The 23,548-nt window shown below is 42.3% G+C and overlaps 1 protein-coding gene across 1 annotated transcript in view; it reads left to right on the top strand.

Moving 5' to 3' along the window:
- The first annotated feature begins 4,717 nt into the window (after window positions 1-4,717).
- The window catches only part of LOC110490886 (phospholipid phosphatase-related protein type 5-like), a 92,332-nt gene continuing 73,501 nt past the window's right edge, over window positions 4,718-23,548 (top strand). The window contains exon 1 of the mRNA XM_036945685.2: window positions 4,718-5,373. Coding sequence (XP_036801580.2) covers window positions 5,143-5,373 — 231 coding nt within the window. The 5' untranslated portion in view covers window positions 4,718-5,142. The remainder of the gene's footprint in view (window positions 5,374-23,548) is intronic.

A 23,548-nucleotide genomic window follows, 5' to 3' on the forward strand; every position in this document is an offset into this window, starting at 1 on the left:
TCTAAATAGTTGTTTCGTCTTTGTTATTCTAAATTCAGTGTACTTGACTTTAGTTAACTGCCATTTCCTGAAAGTCAGACTGTGGTTATACTTAGACATATTCTCAATTTTTAGATGAAATTTTCTTCTGAAACATGTGGCCAAAGTTATTTTTTACATACCTTTCTTTAGTATTTTACAAATAGAAACATAATATAATATAATCTAGTTGTCTGGGTTACATGTACAATAGTATAATATACAGTGCCTTGCGAAAGTATTCGGCCCCCTTGAACTTTGCAACCTTTTGCCACATTTCAGGCTTCAAACATAAAGATATAAAACTGTATTTTTTTGTGAAGAATCAACAACAAGTGGGACACAATCATGAAGTGGAACGACATTTATTGGATATTTCAAACTTTTTTAACAAATCAAAAACTGAAAAATTGGGCGTGCAAAATTATTCAGCCCCTTTACTTTCAGTGCAGCAAACTCTCTCCAGAAGTTCAGTGAGGATCTCTGAATGATCCAATGTTGACCTAAATGACTAATGATGATAAATACAATCCACCTGTGTGTAATCAAGTCTCCGTATAAATCCACCTGCACTGTGATAGTCTCAGAGGTCCGTTAAAAGCGCAGAGAGCATCATGAAGAACAAGGAACACACCAGGCAGGTCCGAGATACTGTTGTGAAGAAGTTTAAAGCCGGATTTGGATACAAAAAGATTTCCCAAGCTTTAAACATCCCAAGGAGCACTGTGCAAGCGATAATATTGAAATGGAAGGAGTATCAGACCACTGCAAATCTACCAAGACCTGGCCGTCCCTCTAAACTTTCAGCTCATACAAGGAGAAGACTGATCAGAGATGCAGCCAAGAGGCCCATGATCACTCTGGATGAACTGCAGAGATCTACAGCTGAGGTGGGAGACTCTGTCCAAAGGACAACAATCAGTCGTCTATTGCACAAATCTGGCCTTTATGGAAGAGTGGCAAGAAGAAAGCCATTTCTTAAAGATATCCATAAAAAGTGTCCTTTAAAGTTTGCCACAAGCCACCTGGGAGACACACCAAACATGTGGAAGAAGGTGCTCTGGTCAGATGAAACCAAAATTGAACTTTTTGGCAACAATGCAAAACGTTATGTTTGGCGTAAAAGCAACACAGCTCACACCATCCCCACTGTCAAACATGGTGGTGGCAGCATCATGGTTTGGGCCTGCTTTTCTTCAGCAGGGACAGGGAAGATGGTTAAAATTGATGGGAAGATGGATGGAGCCAAATACAGGACCATTCTGGAAGAAAACCTGATGGAGTCTGCAAAAGACCTGAGACTGGGACGGAGATTTGTCTTCCAACAAGACAATGATCCAAAACATAAAGCAAAATCTACAATGGAATGGTTCAATAATAAACATATCCAGGTGTTAGAATGGCCAAGTCAAAGTCCAGACCTGAATCCAATCGAGAATCTGTGGAAAGAACTGAAAACTGCTGTTCACAAATGCTCTCCATCCAACCTCACTGAGCTCGAGCTGTTTTGCAAGGAGGAATGGGAAAAAATGTCAGTCTCTCGATGTGCATAACTGATAGAGACATACCCCAAGCGACTTACAGCTGTAATCGCAGCAAAAGGTGGCGCTACAAAGTATTAACTTAAGGGGGCTGAATAATTTTGCACGCCCAATTTTTCAGTTTTTGATTTGTTAAAAAAGTTTGAAATATCCAATAAATGTCGTTCCACTTCATGATTGTGTCCCAATTGTTGTTGATTCTTCACAAAAAAATACAGTTTTATATATTTATGTTTGAAGCCTGAAATGTGGCAAAAGGTCGCAAAGTTCAAGGGGGCCGAATACTTTCACAAGGCACTGTAATCTAGTTGTTTTGGTTACATGTACAATAGTATAATATAATCTAGTTGTCTGGGTTACATGTACAATAGTATAATATAATCTAGTTTTCTGGGTTACATGTACAATATTATAATATAATCTAGTTGTCTGGGTTACATGTACAATAGTATAATATAATCTAGTTGTCTGGGTTACATGTACAATATTATAATATAATCTAGTTGTCTGGGTTACATGTACAATATTATAATATAATCTAGTTGTCTGGGTTACATGTACAATAGTATAATATAATCTAGTTGTCTGGGTTACATGTACAATATTATAATATAATCTAGTTGTCTGGGTTACATGTACAATATTATAATATAATCTAGTTGTCTGGGTTACATGTACAATATTCTAATATAATCTAGTTGTCTTGGTTACATGTACAATAGTATAATATAATCTAGTTGTCTGGGTTACATGTACAATAGTATAATATAATCTAGTTGTCTGGGTTACATGTACAATATAATCTAGTTGTCTGGGTTACATGTACAATAGTATAATATAATCTAGTTGTCTGGGTTACATGTACAATATAATCTAGTTGTCTGGGTTACATGTACAATAGTATAATATATTCTAGTTTTCTGGGTTACATGTACAATATTATAATACAATCTAGTTGTCTGGGTTACATGTACAATATTATAATATAATCTAGTTGTCTGGGTTACATGTACCATATAATCTAGTTGTCTGGGTTACATGTACAATAGTATAATATAATCTAGTTGTCTGGGTTACATGTACAATAGTATAATATAATCTAGTTTTCTGGGTTACATGTACAATATTATAATATAATCTAGTTGTCTGGGTTACATGTACAATATTATAATATAATCTAGTTGTCTGGGTTACATGTACAATATAATCTAGTTGTCTGGGTTACATGTACAATAGTATAATATAATCTAGTTGTCTGGGTTACATGTACAATATAATCTAGTTGTCTGGGTTACATGTACAATAGTATAATATAATCTAGTTGTCTGGGTTACATGTACAATATAATCTTGTTATCTGGGTTACATGTACAATAGTATAATATAATCTAGTTGTCTGGGTTACATGTACAATAGTATAATATAATCTAGTTGTTTTGGTTACATGTACAATAGTATAATATAATCTAGTTGTCTGGGTAACATGTACAATATTATAATATAATCTAGTTCTCTGGGTTACATGTACAATATAATCTAGTTATCTGGGTTACATGTACAATATAATCTAGTTATCTGGGTTACATGTACAATAGTATAATATAATCTAGTTGTCTGGGTTACATGTACAATAGTATAATATAATCTAGTTGTCTGGGTTACATGTACAATATTATAATATAATCTAGTTGTCTGGGTTACATGTACCATATAATCTAGTTGTCTGGGTTACATGTACAATATTCTAATATAATCTAGTTGTCTTGGTTACATGTACAATAGTATAATATAATCTAGTTGTCTGGGTTACATGTACAATAGTATAATATAATCTAGTTGTCTGGGTTACATGTACAATATTATAATATAATCTAGTTGTCTGGGTTACATGTACCATATAATCTAGTTGTCTGGGTTACATGTACAATATTCTAATATAATCTAGTTGTCTTGGTTACATGTACAATAGTATAATATAATCTAGTTGTCTGGGTTACATGTACAATAGTATAATATAATCTAGTTGTCTGGGTTACATGTACAATATAATCTAGTTGTCTGGGTTACATGTACAATAGTATAATATATTCTAGTTTTCTGGGTTACATGTACAATATTATAATATAATCTAGTTGTCTGGGTTACATGTACAATATTATAATATAATCTAGTTGTCTGGGTTACATGTACAATAGTATAATATAATCTAGTTGTCTGGGTTACATGTACAATATGATCTAGTTGTCTGGGTTACATGTACAATAGTATAATATAATCTAGTTGTCTGGGTTACATGTACAATATGATCTAGTTGTCTGGGTTACATGTATAATAGTATAATATAATCTAGTTGTCTGGGTTACATGTACAATATAATCTAGTTGTCTGGGTTACATGTACAATAGTATAATATAATCTAGTTGTCTGGGTTACATGTACAATATAATCTAGTTGTCTGGGTTACATGTACAATAGTATAATATAATCTAGTTGTTTTGGTTACATGTACAATAGTATAATATAATCTAGTTGTCTGGGTTACATGTACAATATAATCTAGTTGTCTGGGTTACATGTACAATATAATCTAGTTATCTGGGTTACATGTACAATATAATATAGTTATCTGGGTTACATGTACAATAGTATAATATAATCTAGTTGTCTGGGTTACATGTACAATAGTTTAATATCATCTAGTTGTCTGGGTTACATGTACAATAGTATAATATATTCTAGTTCTCTGGGTTACATGTACAATATTCTAATATAATCTAGTTGTCTGGGTTACATGTACAATAGTATAATATAATCTAGTTGTCTGGGTTACATGTACAATAGTATAATATATTCTAGTTCTCTGGGTTACATGTACAATAGTATAATATATTCTAGTTCTCTGGGTTACATGTACAATAGTATAATAATCTAGTTAATAATCTAATCTAATAATAGTTGTCTGGAGTGGAGACTAGTGTGGTTGACATCAGATTTAATTACTGCGTTCTGTTGGAGTCTTTCGGACACACGCGGACGCGCAAATAATGAATATTAATTAGGAATGGTACATTTCTCTCCAAAGGGCACTAATGCTGACGCACGTTTTAGACTGACGGTTACGATGATTTGGAGCCGAATCTAAAGCTCTAAGAGTTGCTCAGAGTCAGTCATCCACTGCCCGTGCTCAACGGATAGACAAAGTGCAGCGCTTCCTCTTTCTGTCATCCTGCCCACGGTAAATAGTAGCGAAACGCGACTGCCACTGTACACACACACGCACGCACGCACACACACACACATTCATCCTAGAATCAGACCCACGGCTGCGCTCCCTCCCTCCCTCCCTCCCACTCACCAAGTTTCCGTCTGTCTCGTTCATTCCGGTTCCAGGGACCAACACCGTGTGCCATGACAGAAAAAGGCTCTGTGAATATTATCGGCAATGCCTTTTAACAAGCATTAATGGCAGTAGGAGACACGTGGTGCTGACCGGAGTTGTGATGGTCAGGCTGTTGCGCTAGTCTAGGGCGGAGAAGGCGTCATGAATGGCAGGGCTTTCTCTCCTCAGTGAAGTGATTTGTTAAATGTTCATTCCTCTACCTTTCACGAACATGCTTTATTTTCAGCTGGTGATCATGGCGGGGACAGTCATGCTAGCATACTACTTCGAGTACACGGACACGTTCAACGTGCACGTCCAAGGGTTCTTCTGCTATGACAATGCCTACGTGAAGCCGTACCTCGGACCGGAGGAGTCCAGCGCGATCCCACCGACTTTACTGTATGCGCTCGTGGCAGGGGTCCCTACAGTTGTGGTGAGTTGATCTATAGTCACTATTTCTATGATGGGTGTGTATTGGAATAGACTGCAGAAGAATATATTAAGGATCATAGATTAGTTTCTGTTACAGTAGAGTTTACATTTCGTGACCAATTACATGTTGATAGGAAATGAATTTGCATATGAAAATACACTGAGCTTGGACGATAAATCACAATACTCGCTGACAGCAATTGATTCCTGTCTCGAGTTGCCATAGCAATTACTGGATACATGTTGATTCAGACTGGCATTTAATGTTACTGACATCTAATGTACTCTGCATCTTTATGTCAGGGTTGATGAATTCATAGATATAAAAGTCCTAGATCGAACATACAAATTAGTAATGAAGTCCGTGCACGGCCAGAAGTCTGAACTCAATGGTGGCACAACACACACTTAGGGCAATACTTACCTTTTAATCAGATTTAGAAAGTTGCCCTGGGCTCAACTAGACCCCCCTGTCAGGTATGCCTTCTTTGACTTCATTACAGCCCTGTTCTAGATGACTTCATTACAATGTCCTGTTCTAGATGACTTCATTACAGCCCTTTTCTAGATGACTTCATTACAATGTCCTGTTCTAGATGACTTCATTACAATGTCCTGTTCTAGGTGACTTCATTACAGCCCTGTTCTAGATGACTTCATTACAGCCCTGTTCTAGATGACTTCATTACAATGTCCTGGTCTAGATGACTTCATTACAATGTCCTGTTCTAGGTGACTTCATTACAGCCCTGTTCTAGATGACTTCATTACAGCCCTGTTCTAGATGACTTCATTACAATGTCCTGTTCTAGATTACTTCCTTACAGCCCTGTTCTAGATGACTTCATTACAGCCCTGTTCTAGATGACTTCATTACAGCCCTGTTCTAGATGACTTCATTACAGCCCTGTTCTAGATGACTTCATTACAGTCCTGGTCTAGATGACTTCATTACAGCCCTGTTCTAGATGACTTCATTACACTGTCCTGTTCTAGGTGACTTCATTACAGTCCTGTTCTAGATGACTTCATTACAGCCCTGTTCTAGATGACTTCATTACAGCCCTGTTCTAGATGACTTCATTACAGCCCTGTTCTAGATGACTTCATTACAATGTCCTGTTCTAGATGACTTCATTACAGCCCTGTTCTAGATGACTTCATTACAGCCCTGTTCTAGATGACTTCATTACAGCCCTGTTCTAGATGACTTCATTACAGCCCTGTTCTAGATGACTTCATTACAATGTCCTGTTCTAGATGACTTCATTACAGCCCTGTTCTAGATGACTTCATTACAATGTCCTGTTCTAGATGACTTCATTACAATGCCCTGGTCTAGATGACTACATTACAATGTCCTATTCTAGATGACTTCATTATAATGTCCTGGTCTAGATGACTTCATTACAATGTCCTGTTCTAGATGACTTCATTACAGCCCTGTTCTAGATGACTTCATTACAGCCCTGTTCTAGATGACTTCATTACAGCCCTGTTCTAGATGACTTCATTACAGCCCTGTTCTAGATGACTTCATTACAGCCCTGTTCTAGATGACTTCATTACAATGTCCTGTTCTAGTTGACTTCATTACATTCCTGTTCTAGTTGACTTCATTACAGCCCTGTTCTAGTTGACTTCATTACAGCCCTGTTCTAGATGACTTCATTACAATGTCCTGGTCTAGATGACTTCATTACAATGTCCTGTTCTAGTTGACTTCATCACAGCCCTGTTCTAGCTGACTACATTCCAGCCCTGTTCTAGATGACTTCATTACAATGTCCTGTTCTAGATGACTTCATTACAGCCCTGTTGTAGATGACTTCATTACAGCCCTGTCCTAGATGACTTCATTACAGCCCTGTTGTAGATGACTTCATTACAGCCCTGTTCTAGATGACTTCATTACAGCCCTGTTCTAGATGACTTCATTACAGCCCTGTTCTAGATGACTTCATTACAGCCCTGTTCTAGATGACTTCATTACAATGTCCTGTTCTAGTTGACTTCATTACATTCCTGTTCTAGTTGACTTCATTACAGCCCTGTTCTAGTTGACTTCATTACAGCCCTGTTCTAGATGACTTCATTACAATGTCCTGGTCTAGATGACTTCATTACAATGTCCTGTTCTAGTTGACTTCATTACAGCCTTGTTCTAGATGACTTCATTACAGCCCTGTCCTAGTTGACTTCATTACAGCCCTGTTCTAGATGACTTCATTACAAAGTCCTGGTCTAGATGACTTTATTACAATGTCCTGTTCTAGTTGATGTCTTATTTAACTAGGTGATGTCAAATACAATTTTATTTGTCACATGCTTTGTGAACAACAGGTAGACTAACAGTGACATACTTATTTATGTGTCTTTTTCCAACGATGCAGAGAGAAAGATTAATATATATTAGATAAATAAAAATGGAAATAGTAACACAAGGAATAGTGAATAACAAACAACAATAAGGATTAAAACTATCATGTTTATATACAGGAGTACCAGGTAATATCATGTTTATATACAGGAATTACCAGGTAATAACATGGCTATATACAGGGAGTACCAGGTAATATCATGGTTATATACAGGAGTACCAGGTAATATCATGTTTATATACAGGAGTACCAGGTAATATCATGTTTATATACAGGAGTACCAGGTAATATCATGGTTATATACAGGAATTACCAGGTAATAACATGGCTATATACAGGGAATACCAGTATCAAGTCCATGTGCAGAAGGGTCACAAGGTAATTGAGGTAGCTATGTACATATAGATAGGGGTAAAGTGACAAGGCTACAGATGGATAACACACTGAGCTTTAGCTGCAGCAAATGTGGAGGAATAGCATTAGCGTGTGTGTGTGTGTGTGTGTGTGTGTGTGTGTGTGTGTGTTTGTGTCGTCAATATCCATGTGTGAGCATGTTATGTGTGCAGGCAGTGTGTATGTGTGTGTTGGGGTGTCAGTGTAAGTATGTGTGAGGGTAGAGTCCAGTGTGTGTAAGGGTAGAGTCCGATGTGCGTGAGAGTAGAGTCCAATGTGCGTGAGGGTAGAGTCCAGTGTGTGTAAGGGTAGAGTCAGATGTGCGTGAGAGTAGAGTCCAATGTGCGTGAGGGTAGAGTCCAGTGTGTGTGAGGGTAGAGTCCAGTATGTGTGAGGGTAGAGTCCAGTATGTGTGAGGGTAGAGTCCAGTGTGAGTGAGGGTAGAGTCCAGTGTGTGTGAGGGTAGAGTCCAGTGTGCGTGAGGGTAGAGTCCAGTGTGCGTGAGGGTAGAGTCCAGTGTGTGTGAGGGTAGAGTCCAGTGTGAGTGAGGGTAGAGTCCAGTGTGAGTGAGGGTAGAGTCCAATGTGAGTGAGGGTAGAGTCCAGTGTGAGTGAGGGTAGAGTCCAGTGTGAGTGAGGGTAGAGTCCAGTGTGAGTGAGGGTAGAGTCCAGTGTGAGTGAGGGTAGAGTCAGTGTGAGTGAGGGTAGAGTCCAATGTGCGTGAGGGTAGAGTCCAGTGTGCGTGAGGGTAGAGTCCAATGTGCGTGAGGGTAGAGTCCAGTGTGAGTGAGGGTAGAGTCCAGTGTGAGTGAGGGTGGAGTCCAATTTGTGTGAGGGTAGAGTCCAGTGTGCGTGAGGGTAGAGTCCAGTGTGTGTGTGGGTAGAGTCCAATGTGAGTGAGGGTGGAGTCCAATGTGAGTGAGGGTAGAGTCCAATGTGTGTGTGGGTAGAGTCCAATGTGAGTGAGGGTGGAGTCCAATGTGTGTGTGGGTAGAGTCCAATGTGTGTGAGGGTAGAGTCCAGTGTGTGTGAGGGTAGAGTCCAGTGTGCGTGAGGGTAGAGTCCAGTGTGTGTGTGGGTAGAGTCCAATGTGAGTGAGGGTGGAGTCCAATGTGAGTGAGGGTAGAGTCCAATGTGTGTGTGGGTAGAGTCCAATGTGAGTGAGGGTGGAGTCCAATGTGTGTGTGGGTAGAGTCCAATGTGTGTGAGGGTAGAGTCCAGTGTGTGTGTGGTTAGAGTCCAGTGTTATTTAAAAGGTCAATGCAGGAAGTCCCGGTAGCCATTTGATTAGCTGTTTAGCAGTCTGGATTAGCAGTCTGGATTAGCAGTCTGGATTAGCAGTCTGGATTAGCAGTCTGGATTAGCAGTCTGGATTAGCAGTCTGGATTAGCAGTCTGGATTAGCAGTTTGGATTAGCAGTATGGATTAGCAGTCTGGATTAGCAGTCTGGATTAGCAGTCTGGATTAGCAGCCTGGATTAGCAGTCTGGATTAGCAGTCTGGATTAGCAGCCTGGATTAGTAGTCTGGATTAGCAGTCTGGATTAGCAGTCTGGATTAGCAGTCTGGATTAGCAGCCTGGATTAGCAGTCTGGATTAGCAGTCTGGATTAGCAGTCTGGATTAGCAGTCTGGATTAGCAGTTTGGATTAGCAGTATGGATTAGCAGTCTGGATTAGCAGTCTGGATTAGCAGCCTGGATTAGCAGTCTGGATTAGCAGTCTGGATTAGCAGTCTGGATTAGCAGCCTGGATTAGCAGTCTGGTTTAGCAGCCTGGTTTAGCAGCCTGGTTTAACAGCCTGGTTTAGCAGTCTGGATTAGCAGCCTGGTTTAGCAGCCTGGTTTAGCAGTCTTGTTTAGCAGTCTTATGGCTTGGCTGTAGAAGCTGTTCAGGTTCCTGTTGGTTACAGACTTGGTGCACTGGTACCGCTTGCCGTGAGGTAGCAGAGAGAACAGTCTATGACTTGGATGGCTGGAGTATTTAACAATTCTTTGGGCCTTCCTCTGACACCGGCAGGTATAGAGGTCACCGGCAGGTATAGAGGTCACCGGCAGGTATAGAGGTCACCGGCAGGTATAGAGGTCACCGGCAGGTATAGAGGTCACCGGCAGGTATAGAGGTCCTGGGTGGCAGTGCCAACACTTTACATGTTTACTTTATATTTTTGTTCAGTATAGATGAAAACCCTCTTGTTAAATAGTATGGTCTACAGCATATCATGAGCTATTCTAATTCAGGGGTGTGGAAACATCGAGACTTTAATATTTAATATTAGAGATGTTAACAGTTGTTAACAAAGTGACCACCCCATCCTTGACTTTTACAAAACACTGCCGTTCTGTCCTGACGATGTGTAGAAAAAACCAGCTAGATTCATATTTACCTTGTCCTCGTTCAGCCAACTGGCTCTGTATCTTGCAAGTCAGTGTAGAATAACACATCAGGTTTAACAATAATGAAAATACCTTGGTTATTTTTGACTTTTATAACCCCAGCTGCTAATCGTAGGAGGTATGTCTAATGATCACATTTTGTAATATCTTTTAAGGTTTACTAATGCCTTTAGAAAATCACTTCGTCTTGCCTATGAGATAAGATGTTTGGTGTCGAGTTTCCATATTTGAAAACAGTTGAAAATGAAGAATGATGGTTCTTTCTGCAAGCCGAACTGTAAGCCAAAAAACAATATAATATCTGGCCACTGTTCTCCACGCATAGGGACATGCATTCATGTCACTACAGATGGCATTTGAGCATTTGATTGGCAGAACGCACAAAGGGGAAATTCCCCTCTACCCAACTGTGTTTGTTCCCTATTCAAGAAAGAGATAATCACTTTCACTGGCATGAAACAGACAGATTCTATCGACGTGGGTAAAATACAGTCGTTTTAGAGGCTGCTGCCGCTCCACGTGATCCCCTATTGGACAGAGGGTCGAGGACCATACGGTTGTCAGTCATATCGAACTCCTCTTTCATGTAATGTTTCGACTGGGCGTCTCCAGTGTCCATTCAGAGATGCGTTGTGAATTCATGGACATATTTCAGATCTCGTCAACCACATTTCAATTAAAAGACAAAAATAAAAAAATAAAAACGTTATTTTCACTCCGCCAGTGTTAAGCCATGGTGTTGTGATATAAGGCTACAAACATATCTACGTGTTGTATATCTAGTCATTATATGACACTGACAACATCGTTGGGTTTTGTTGGTAACAGCAACAACCAAAGGAAAGTGTCTGCTAGATGGAGGATGACCTAAAACAGAATCACACGTTGATTTCCATCCCTGGTGTGCTCAAGATCTGTCTAGCTGTCACATACAGTGTGTGTGTGTGTGTGTGCGTGTGTGTGTGTGTGTGTGTGTGTGTGTGTGTGTGTGTGTGTGTGTGTGTGTACGTACGTGTGTGTGTGATCTATATAGTAGTGTTAGCAGAAAATATATATTGCCTCCTTAAAATGTGCTGTTTGGAGATTTCTTATTTGATTTACATTGGACGTAAATATACTACAGTCTATTAGACACATCGGGTTGCCTATATACAGTAAATAGACACTCTCAAACTGTTAGACGCTACAACCTTCCTAGGTTGATCAGGGCAGTCGCAGTGCATTAAATCTGTTCAATTAAGAAATTGGTCCATTCCAGAATATACGGGGTCAGTAGTTATATACAGGGTCAGTAGTTATATACAGGGTCAGTAGTTATATACAGGGACAGTAGTTATATACAGGGACAGTAGTTATATACAGGGTCAGTAGTTATATACAGGGTCAGTAGTTATATACAGGGTCAGTAGTTATATATAGGGACAGTTCCAGGGTCAGTAGTTATATACAGGGTCAGTAGGGTGAAGCACCAGCTGTCAGAGCAGCTCACAGATCACTGCACGTTTGAAGCAGGGCTTTCCTTTTCCCTCCTTAATTCTTTTATCCTCCACTTTTGAAAGGACCCAAGCTGGTGTGTGGTGGTGGTGTGTCTGGTTCTGTCTGTACGGCTGGTTCTGTCTGTACGGCTGGTTCTGTCTATACGGCTGGTTCTGTCTATACGGCTGGTTCTGTCTATACGGCTGGTTCTGTCTATACGGCTGGTTCTGTCTGTACGGCTGGTTCTGTCTGTACGGCTGGTTCTGTCAGTATGGCTGGTTCTGTCTGTACGGCTGGCCCTGTCTATACGGCTGGTTCTGTCTGTATGGCTGGTTCTGTCTGTACAGCTGGCCCTGTCTATACGGCTGGTTCTGTCTGTACGGCTGGTTCTGTCAGTATGGCTGGTTCTGTCTGTACGGCTGGCCCTGTCTATACGGCTGGTTCTGTCTATACGGCCGGTTCTGTCTGTACGGCTGGTTCTGTCTGTACGGCTGGTTCTGTCTGTACGGCTGGCCCTGTCTGTACGGCTGGTTCTGTCTGTACGGTTGGTTCTGTCTATACGGTTGGTTCTGTCTGTACGGCTGGTTCTGTCTGTACGGCTGGTTCTGTCTGTACGGCTGGTTCTGTTGGACTGGCTGGTTCGGTTGGTCTGTCTGTCTCTGTTGGACTGGCTGTCTCTGTTGGTCTGGCTGGTTCTGTTGGTCTGGCTGTCTCTGTTGGTCTGGCTGGTTCTGCTGGTGTGGCTGTCTGTGTTGGTCTGGCTGGTTCTGTTGGTCTGGCTGTCTCTGATGGTCTGGCTGGTTCTGTTGGTCTGGCTGTCTCTGTTGGTGTGGCTGGTTCTGTTGGTGTGGCTGGTTCTGTTGGTCTGGCTGTCTCTGTTGGTGTGGCTGGTTCTGTTGGTCTGGCTGTCTCTGTTGGTCTGGCTGGTTCTGTTGGTCTGGCTGGTTCTGTTGGTCTAGCTGGTTCTGTTGGTCTGGCTGTCTCTGTTGATCTGGCTGGTTCTGTTGGTCTGGCTGTCTCTGTTGGTCTGGCTGGTTCTGTTGGTCTAGCTGGTTCTGTTGGTCTGGCTGGTTCTGTTGGTGTGGCTGGTTCTGTTGGTCTGGCTGTCTCTGTTGGTCTGGCTGGTTCTGTTGGTCTGGCTGGTTCTGTTGGTCTAGCTGTCTCTGTTGGTGTGGCTGGTTCTGTTGGTCTGGCTGTCTCTGTTGGTCTGGATGTCTCTGTTGGTCTGGCTGGTTCTGTTGGTGTGGCTGGTTCTGTTGGTCTGGCTGGTTCTGTTGGTCTGGCTGGTTCTGTTGGTCTGGCTGTCTCTGTTGGTCTGGCTGGTTCTGTTGGTCTGGCTGGTTCTGTTGTTCTGGCTGGTTCTGTTGCTCTGGAGACAGAGGCTGGCTGAAAACATTTTTTGGTCTTTGGTATTTCTCCACACATGCTACATTCAATAGAAACATGATAGAGTTTTAATCAATTTGCAATAGAACGTAGTGTTTTGAATTGGCTTTGAATGAATCGTAGACCGATCATACATATATGCAAAATACCATTTAGATGAGTGTGGAAGGAAACAATCTGCCTTACTGATTGTCGGCTCTGTGTGCATCTGTTCATTCAGCAACTCCTCATCGGGGAGCTGGATGACGCAGACAACAGGGAGGCGATGAGGCTGATGCTTCAGCGAGAGCCAGAGGTTGTTTTTTGTTTGTTTGTTGATGTCCTAGAGATTTGCCGACGGCGGCACGGTGAGCCACCACCTGCACATTTTTTTTTACCAGGTGGTAACCTTGGTAACTGCAAGGGGGGATGCCTACAGACACAAGAGAGGAAGTGTCACGGTCGGGGACCAGACTTCTGTGTAAACCAGCCGCCACATTTCCCCCCATTACTGCCTCGACAACAGATATTTACGTTCTGCAGAAGCGGTATAGGTGTTGATGTGTTGGCCGTGGCTGATGCAACAGAGCTTGGAGATGACTCCCGGGTAGCACCGGCATGCTGACTACACACAGTTTGTGATGTGGCGGCATGGAGCCCCTTGGTGCAGGAAACCCGAGTTTGTCATCCCCAGTTGCTGTGTTTGGAAAATCAGGGACACTCGATCCCCATTCACAGAACACTGGGTTCCACCCTGGGCGCTTGGATTCTCAAAGAGTGTCACATGATGACATACTAGTGTTATGACCAAAGAGTGTCACATGATGACATACTAGTGTTATAACCAAAGAGCGTCACATGATGACATACTAGTGTTATGACCAAAGAGTGTCACATGATGACATACTAGTGTTATGACCAAAGAGTGTCACATGATGACATACTAGTGTTAAAGAGTGTCACATGATGACATACTAGTGTTATAACCAAAGAGTGTCACACGATGACTTACTAGTGTTATGACCAAAGAGTGTCACATGATGACATACTAGTGTTAAAGAGTGTCACATGATGACATACTAGTGTTATAACCAAAGAGTGTCACATGATGACTTACTAGTGTTATGACCAAAGAGTGTCACATGATGACTTACTAGTGTTATGACCAAAGAGTGTCACATGATGACATACTAGTGTTAAAGAGTGTCACATGATGACATACTAGTGTTATAACCAAAGAGTGTCACATGATGACATACTAGTGTTATGACCAAAGAGTGTCACATGATGACATACTAGTGTTAAAGAGTGTCACATGATGACATACTAGTGTTAAAGAGTGTCACATGATGACTTACTAGTGTTATAACCAAAGAGCGTCACATGATGACATACTAGTGTTATGACCAAAGAGTGTCACATGATGACATACTAGTGTTAAAGAGTGTCACATGATGACATACTAGTGTTAAAGAGTGTCACATGATGACATACTAGTGTTAAAGAGTGTCACATGATGACTTACTAGTGTTATAACCAAAGAGCGTCACATGATGACATACTAGTGTTATGACCAAAGAGTGTCACATGATGACATACTAGTGTTATGACCAAAGAGTGTCACATGATGACATACTAGTGTTAAAGAGTGTCACATGATGACATACTAGTGTTATGACCAAAGAGTGTCACATGATGACATACTAGTGTTAAAGAGTGTCACATGATGACATACTAGTGTTAAAGAGTGTCACATGATGACATACTAGTGTTATAACCAAAGAGTGTCACATGACATACTAGTGTTATGACCAAAGAGCGTCCGTTGCCAGACACTTATCGGCACGACGTTAGGTACTGACATGTCACCTGCTGTGAACAGAACACATCCTCTCCCTCAATTTGAGTTCTCCGCACACAAACACCTACCAGGTATGCCTTCAGGACATCAGAAACCTTCTAAACTGGGCACAACATGTCATATCAAAGATTGAAAAAGGTTGTTAGTTTATTTCTCACGCAAAAGTATCACCACTGCACTTTCTCCCAGCACAACAAATGTTAAAATGGGAAAATGTCTGAACTTTTATTTTCCATCTGAAAGTGAATAAATCATTTTACATTAGTTTGTTTTGCATATGTTTTTCTCTGGATATAAAGTGTTAAAATGCACAATTTTACATATTTTAGACAGTGTTTGTCTATATTAGAAATTGGTTACCGTTGACATATAATTTGTTGAAATGTCACCCTCAAAACAACAGCTAACACCAATGACTTGTGCCGGGTCTATGCAGATAAATGAGAACTTACTCCAAACCTTGCTATTCAAGGAGACATGAGATATCCAATGAAATAAGACATAGGCATGAAATTATTAGGTTATGGTACCGATATTCCAGAGGGGTTTTCAACTGGAATATAAAACACATAACTAACCCTGGACAAATGAACTCAGCGACATATTTAAAGTGGTAACCAACGAGTCGTCCATGTCTCTCCCGCTTCTTGTGTTGTTTATATATTACAACCTGTGGTCGTGAGAGAGCGCTTGAGGATGAGGGAGTGGGCATGAGCGTGTGTCAAGAGAGCTAGGATGTAAACAGCTTATTTAAAGGATGTCTAAAACATTTCTTGGTTAGTTAAAAGGTTTAACTTGCTTTTGATCATGTTCACATTGTATCTTAATATCTGAGAGCTGGAATCAGCGAGTCGTCCGCGACGCAACTCTTTTGTTATTTCATTCGTAAGGAAACCCAACACTCTCTCCATCTTTTTCTTTGTCACTTCTCTTTTCGTGTCGAGTCGATCCAATACTAATGACGATGATGCCTCTTCAGTAGAACATGTCTGAAACATGCTACCACAACTGTTCATCTACAACTAGAGCTCTGGCAGCTGACTGCTGTTGGGGAGGGGAGAGGATCTGCTCTGTGTTGTTTCAATAGGCTATAATCACATTGTCACTCTTAGTTTGTCTTCTAAACCAATGATTCGGTTTGCAAGTGACGACACTTTTTTTGTGAAGAGGCTTTTGGGAGGAGCTGCTTGGCAAATTGAAATGGGGGTGATCACGTGATGCCGATGGGTGGGCCTTTAAGTAATGCACTATCAAAAGTATGGCCATATTTACAGAGCAAAGTAAACATATGAAAATGGTCTGGCACTGCAGGCCCTCTGTACAGCATTATATCAACGCTAATGTCATCCCATTTCTTCACTATGCTAACTGTCCATGTGTAGGTTTCTGTCACAGGTCTGTGTGTGTGTGGCCTGGTACATGGAGAAAGTGCTGTGTTTTGGGGTTGGGACTGGGAGGCAGGCAGGGAGGGAGGTCTCAGCCCTAGTTGCTTGATAATGGAGGCTTCGGAACGGGTCTTTAGAGAGGTCCAGCAGCAGGGGTCTTTACTGTTAATCTAGATATGTATTCCAACAGATATAGCAGAACAAATATAATTGTTACTGTGAGGGGTAAAGAATTATGTAGCACAAGAAACCTAAATTAAACCGCTTCTTTCAAATTCTGTCATTGTAATGTACATTGTGTAAAATGGTTTGAATGTATGTGGGTCTTTACCTGGGTTTCTCCAAGGGTTGCTGAGCTAGAGAATGATTATGTAGCTCCCGTATGGTCTCCAGGTTCACCTGTCTTTAATCTGTGGTTGACTTCCTCCTTCATCGACAGGAGGAGTTCTGCCTTTAATCTGTGGTTGACTTCCTCCTTCATCGACAGGAGGAGTTCTGCCTGGCCTTTAATCTGTGGTTGACTTCCTCCTTCATCGACAGGAGGAGTTCTGCCTGGCCTTTAATCTGTGGTTGACTTCCTCCTTCATCGACAGGATGAGTTCTACCTTTAATCTGTGGTTGACTTCCTCCTTCATCGACAGGAGGAGTTCTGCCTTTAATCTGTGGTTGACTTCCTCCTTCATCGACAGGATGAGTTCTGCCTTTAATCTGTGGTTGACTTTCTCCTTCATCGACAGGTTGAGTTCTGCCTTTAATCTGTGGTTGACTTCCTCCTTCATCGACAGGATGAGTTCTGCCTTTAATCTGTGCTTGACTTCCACCTTCATCGACAGGAGGAGTTCTGCCTTTAATCTGTGGTTGACTTCCTCCTTCATCGACAGGATGAGTTCTGCCTTTAGTCTGTGGTTGACTTCCTCCTTCATCGACAGGATGAGTTCTGCCTGGCTTTTAATCTGTGCTGTCTAGATATGATAATAATTGCAACACTGGAGCAACATCGTCGCATCATAAGAGTCCAAAAAATATATACATGTATACTGTAATATCTATAATTAAATACTCACTGCATGGAATTACTTGGCCAGGTTCTTGGCTCCACATATCGAGAGAAAATTTCACTGTCTTTACAGGTTCCTTCCGCTGGGTCTGAAAAAAAGATGAGAAATACACTAAATCAAATCAAATCAAATGTATTTATTTATATAGCCCTTCGTACATCAGTTGATATCTCAAAGTGCTGTACAGAAACCCAGCCTGAAACCCCAAACAGCAAGCAATGCAGGTGTAGAAGCACTAGTGTCGTTCAAAAGTTTGGAGTCACTTAGATATGTCCTTGTTTTGGAAAGAAAAGCAACTGTTTTTGGGGCACATCAAATTGATCAGAACTACAGTGTTGTTAATGTAGCTGGAAACGGCAGATTTCTTTTAAATGGAATATCTACATAGGCAGTACAGAGGCCCATTATCAACAACCATCGCTCCTGTGTTTCCATTGACACGTTGTTTTAGCTAATCCAAGTTGATCATTTTAAAAGACTAATTGATCAGTAGAAAACCCTTTAGCAATCATGTTAGCACAGCTGAAAACTGTTGTCCTGATTAAAGAAGCAATAAAACTGTCCTTCTTTAGACTAGTTGAGTATCTGGAGCAACAGCATTTGTGGGTTTGTATACAGGCTCAAAATGGCCAGAAACAAATAACTTTCTTCTGAAACTCGTCAGTCTATTCTTGTTCTGAGAAATGAAGGCTATTCCATGTGAGAAATTGCCAAGAAACTGAAGATCTCATACAACACTGTGTACTACTCCCTTCACAGAACAGCGCAAACTGGCTCTAACCAGAATAGAAAGAGGAGTGGGAGGCCCCGGTGTACAACTGAGTAAGAGGACAAGTACATTAGAGTGTCTAGTTTGAGAAACAGCCGCCTCACAAGTCCTCAACAGGCAGCTTCATTAAATAGCTCCTGCAAAACACCCGTCTCAACGTCAACAGTGAAGAGGCGACTCCGGGATGCTGGCCTTCTAGGCAGAGTTGCAAAGAAAAAGCCATATCTCAGACTGGCCAATAAAAATAAAAGATTAAGATGGGCAAAATTAACAAAGACTTTAGACAGAGATATGGCTTTTTCTTTGCAACTCTGCCTCGAAGGCCAGCATCCCGGAGTCGCCTCACTGTGGGCTGAGACTTCCATTTCCAGATGCAGTGACCTTTAGATCAGATCTGTAAGATAAAGACAGCATTCAATAGTTTCCATACTACCATATATATATATATATATATATATATATATATATATATATATATATATATATATATATATATATATATATATATATATATATATATATACATTTGAGACACAACCTGGATAAAATATATTATATCCAAATTATAATCTAAAAATACACACTATTACAGCTTTTGTTTTTACAAATACATTTGCGCAAGAATCCTTACTTTTGGTGGATGCCAACCAATGTTTAAATAGCTTCAGGAAGATGAAAGATACAAGTCTGACATTCTTCATTGCATGTAGAGAAGTACAACAAACCCACGTTAGGATTGGATTAACTCACCCATTCAATGGTGCTCGCTGTGCGTCTCCAATTGATGTGGTCCACAAATGAAGTGGAAGGACATGTCGATTTGTATCTGTTCCCCCGGTTGTGGAACGGGCACTGATCAACAGGCAGCACAAGAGAGTTAATCAGATCTATTGGAACTGACTTCAGAAGGGATGGATGTATGCTTGCCAATGATGTCATCCTCGCAAATCACTTGATGTGGGTCAGGCGTGTCTGTGGCTGGAGTTGCGTCTGTCCATGGACGGAGGCGCGTCTGTCTGTGGACGGGGGCGCGTCTGTGGATGGAGGGCCGTCTGTCTGTGGACGGAGGGCGTTTGTCTGTCGATGGAGGGCGTTTTGTCTGTGGACGGAGGCGCGTCTGTGGATGGAGGGCCGTCTGTCTGTGGACGGAGGGCGTTTGTCTGTCGATGGAGGGCGTTTTGTCTGTGGACGGAGGCGCGTCTGTGGATGGAGGGCCGTCTGTCTGTGGACGGAGGGCGTTTGTCTGTCGATGGAGGGCGTTTTGTCTGTGGACGGAGGCGCGTCTGTGGATGGAGGGTCGTCTGTCTGTGGATGGAGGGCGTCTGTCTGTGGATGGAGGGCCTTCTGTCTGTGGATGGAGTTGCGTCTGTGGCAGAAGAGTCTTCTAAAAGGATGGAGTCGTGCACTGTCTCTTCCACGCTGATGACCGGTAGTCTATCAATGCGCAGCGGTAAATGGAGAGATTCACCCATTCCGTTTTAAACGCCTAGAAAATTACGTGGATACATTTCTTTCGAAAAACGGTACCGATGTAGCATAAAATGCAAATGTAAACATGTATACATGGCTAAAGGTATAGAATAATAATCATACCGGACACAACGTGAAGGAATGTATTCTTCGTCCGAGATGCTGTCCCCAGAATCTTCAAACTCGTCAGACTCCTCTTCATCAGTATCTTCATTCACCTGTGATTTCTATGAGGGACACCAGGTCTCATCAGCCCACTCTCATCAGCACCACTCTCAACAGCACCACAGCACCACTCCCATCAGCACCACTCTCATCAGCACCACTCTCATCAGCACCACAGCACCACTCTCATCAGCACCACTCTCATCAGCACCACAGCACCACTCTCATCAGCACCACTCTCGTCAGCACCACAGCACCACTCCCATCAGCTCCACTCTCATCAGCACCACAGCACCACTCTCATCAGCACCACTCTCAGCAGCACCACAGCACCACTCTCATCAGCACCACTCTCATCAGGACCACTCTCTTCAGCACCACTCTCATCAGCACCACTCTCATCAGGACCACTCTCTTCAGCACCACTCTCATCAGCACCACAGCACCACTCTCATCAGCACCACTCTCATCAGCACCACTCTCTTCAGCACCACTCTCATCAGCACCACTCTCATCAGCACCAATCGATGCAATCACAAATAAGACGGAATAATAATATAAAAGGTAAATTGTAAATACAAACAACAAAAGTACACTAGCACATCACAAATACTAAGAACAATGTTACACTTCCCCACTATTCATTAGGGCATTGACCTCATCTTCATTTACTCCTACGGTCTGTTCGGAGATGCTCATATTCATCAGGCTAAATAGAACAGAGAACAAAAAAAGTTAATTCACTGAATAAGATATGGCAATACACATATAGGGTGATAAAGCCTGGGAACAGTTAACTGAAAAAGACTGTAGTGTAGCCTGTTTCGCCTTCTGTTGCCTCCATGGTACTCCCATCTAGCTGAACCTCTCCCGGCTCCTCCACAGTGCTCTCCTCTATCTCATCCCCTCTAGGCTCCTCCACGGTGCTCTCATTTAGCTCAATCACTCCAGGGTCGTCCACGGTGCTGTCATCTAGCTCAATCACTCCCAGCTCCTCCACGAGGCTCTCATCTAGCTCAACCCTCCAGGCTCCTCCCGTCTAGCTCAACCCCTCCAGGCTCCTCCCATCTAGCTCAACCCCTCCAGGCTCCTCTCATCTGGCTCAACCCCTCCAGGCTCCTCCCGTCTAGCTCAACCCCTCCAGGCTCCTCTCATCTAGCTCAACCCCTCCAGGCTCCTCTCATCTAGCTCAACCCCCCTCCAGGCTCCTCTCATCTAGCTCAACCCCTCCAGGCTCCTCCCATCTAGCTCAACCCCTCCAGGCTCCTCCCGTCTAGCTCAACCCCTCCAGGCTCCTCCCATCTAGCTCAACCCCTCCAGGCTCCTCCCATCTAGCTCAACCCCTCCAGGCTCCTCCCATCTAGCTCAACCCCTCCAGGCACCTCCCATCTAGCTCAACCCCTCCAGGCTCCTCTCATCTAGCTCAACCCCTCCAGGCTCCTCCCATCTAGCTCAACCCCGCCAAGGTTCCTCCAGAAACTCATCCCCCCTTTAGAAAAAGACAGTCAGTTATACTCCAAGCATATAGTATCTTCATTACTGGCAAACATGTTAACTACTAGAGAGGGAGACATGACAGTACCAGAGAGATAAACCTACACATAGCCCATTCAATGAAGGCAGGCTCAAAGAAAGTAGAGAAACCAACCAGAAATGATTCACCCACAAGAAAGTTCACACTACCCAATAGCCATCATTGAAAGGAATAGGAAAAAGGTATCTAGCTATTCTCCTAATGAAATGAAGCATGTGTTCTCAACCTATCTGACAGCGTGATGCTGGACGCCACTTCAACACTTGATAAAGCAGGCAGCAGTAACACTTACCTTGGAGTGGATTGTTGTGTGGTCTTTTAATAACTACATTTTTTATTTTTATTTTGGTCCCATTATTATATAACATTATATCTAGCTAGCTAGCTAACTTGCTAATGTATGTCACAAAACCTAGCTAACTCGCTAATGTACGTCACAAAACCTAGCTAACTCGCTAATGTATGTCACAAAACCTAGCTAACTTGTTAATGTATGTCACGAAACCTAGCTAACTCGCTAATGTATGTCACAAAACCTGGCTAACTTGCTAATGTATGTCACAAAACCTAGCTAGCTCATTTGCTTGTCAACTCTCTACCAAGCCACATAATGTGAGCTAGCTAGCTAACCTTGTTTCTCAGTAATGTTCTGTAATAAAGTTATTCACTTGGAAGTCTCCAAAAAGACAAGGCAACGTTACAGCCAAGCGCTATTCCAGTTCTATCACTCTCGAACAGAGAAATACACATGAAACGTTAGCGTAACGTTTAGCTAGCTTCCAACAAAACACAAGTATGTTCTAAATGATCATGACTCTCAAAAACACACATGCCGATGTCAATATCCTGACAGGTGTTATTTAATAAAGACAGCCATATCATTTAGAAAGCGTAAAGCTAACCCAGATTCTACATTTAGGACCCGCTGGTATGGACGTGGTGACAGTGTTCAGGACCCGCTGGTATGGAAGTGGTGACAGTATTTAGGACCACTGGTATGGACGTGGTGACAGCATTTAGGACCCGCTGGTATGGAAGTGGTGACAGTATTTAGGACCCGCTGGTATGGAAGTGGTGACAGTATTTAGGACCACTGGTATGGACGTGGTGACAGTATTTAGGACCCGCTGGTATGGAAGTGGTGACAGTATTTAGGACCACTGGTATGGAAGTGGTGACAGTGTTTAGGACCCGCTGGTATGGAAGTGGTGACAGTATTCAGGACCCGCTGGTATGGAAGTGGTGACAGTATTTAGGACCGCTGGTATGGAAGTGGTGACAGTATTTAGGACCTGCTGGTATGGAAGTGGTGACAGTATTCAGGACCACTGGTATGGAAGTGGTGACAGTATTTAGGACCCGCTGGTATGGAAGTGGTGACAGTATTTAGGACCACTGGTATGGAAGTGGTGACAGTATTTAAGACCCGCTGGTATGGAAGTGGTGACAGTATTTAGGACCACTGGTATGGAAGTGGTGACAGTATTTAGGACCCGCTGGTATGGAAGTGGTGACAGTATTTAGGACCACTGGTATGGAAGTGGTGACAGTATTTAGGACCCGCTGGTATGGAAGTGGTGACAGTGTTTAGGACCCACTGGTATGGAAGTGGTGACAGTATTTAGGACCCGCTGGTATGGAAGTGGTGACAGTATTTAGGACCTGCTGGTATGGAAGTGGTGACAGTATTTAGGACCACTGGTATGGAAGTGGTGACAGTATTTAGGACCACTGGTATGGAAGTGGTGACAGTATTTAGGACCACTGGTATGGAAGTGGTGACAGTATTTAGGACCCGCTGGTATGGAAGTGGTGACAGTATTTAGGACCCGCTGGTATGGAAGTGGTGACAGTATTTAGGACCACTGGTATGGAAGTGGTGACAGTATTTAGGACCCGCTGGTATGGATGTGGTGACAGTATTTAGG

Source organism: Oncorhynchus mykiss, chromosome 15 (genome assembly GCF_057628025.1).
Source record: "Oncorhynchus mykiss isolate SJ-2025 chromosome 15, ASM5762802v1, whole genome shotgun sequence".
Lineage (NCBI taxonomy): Eukaryota > Metazoa > Chordata > Actinopteri > Salmoniformes > Salmonidae > Oncorhynchus > Oncorhynchus mykiss.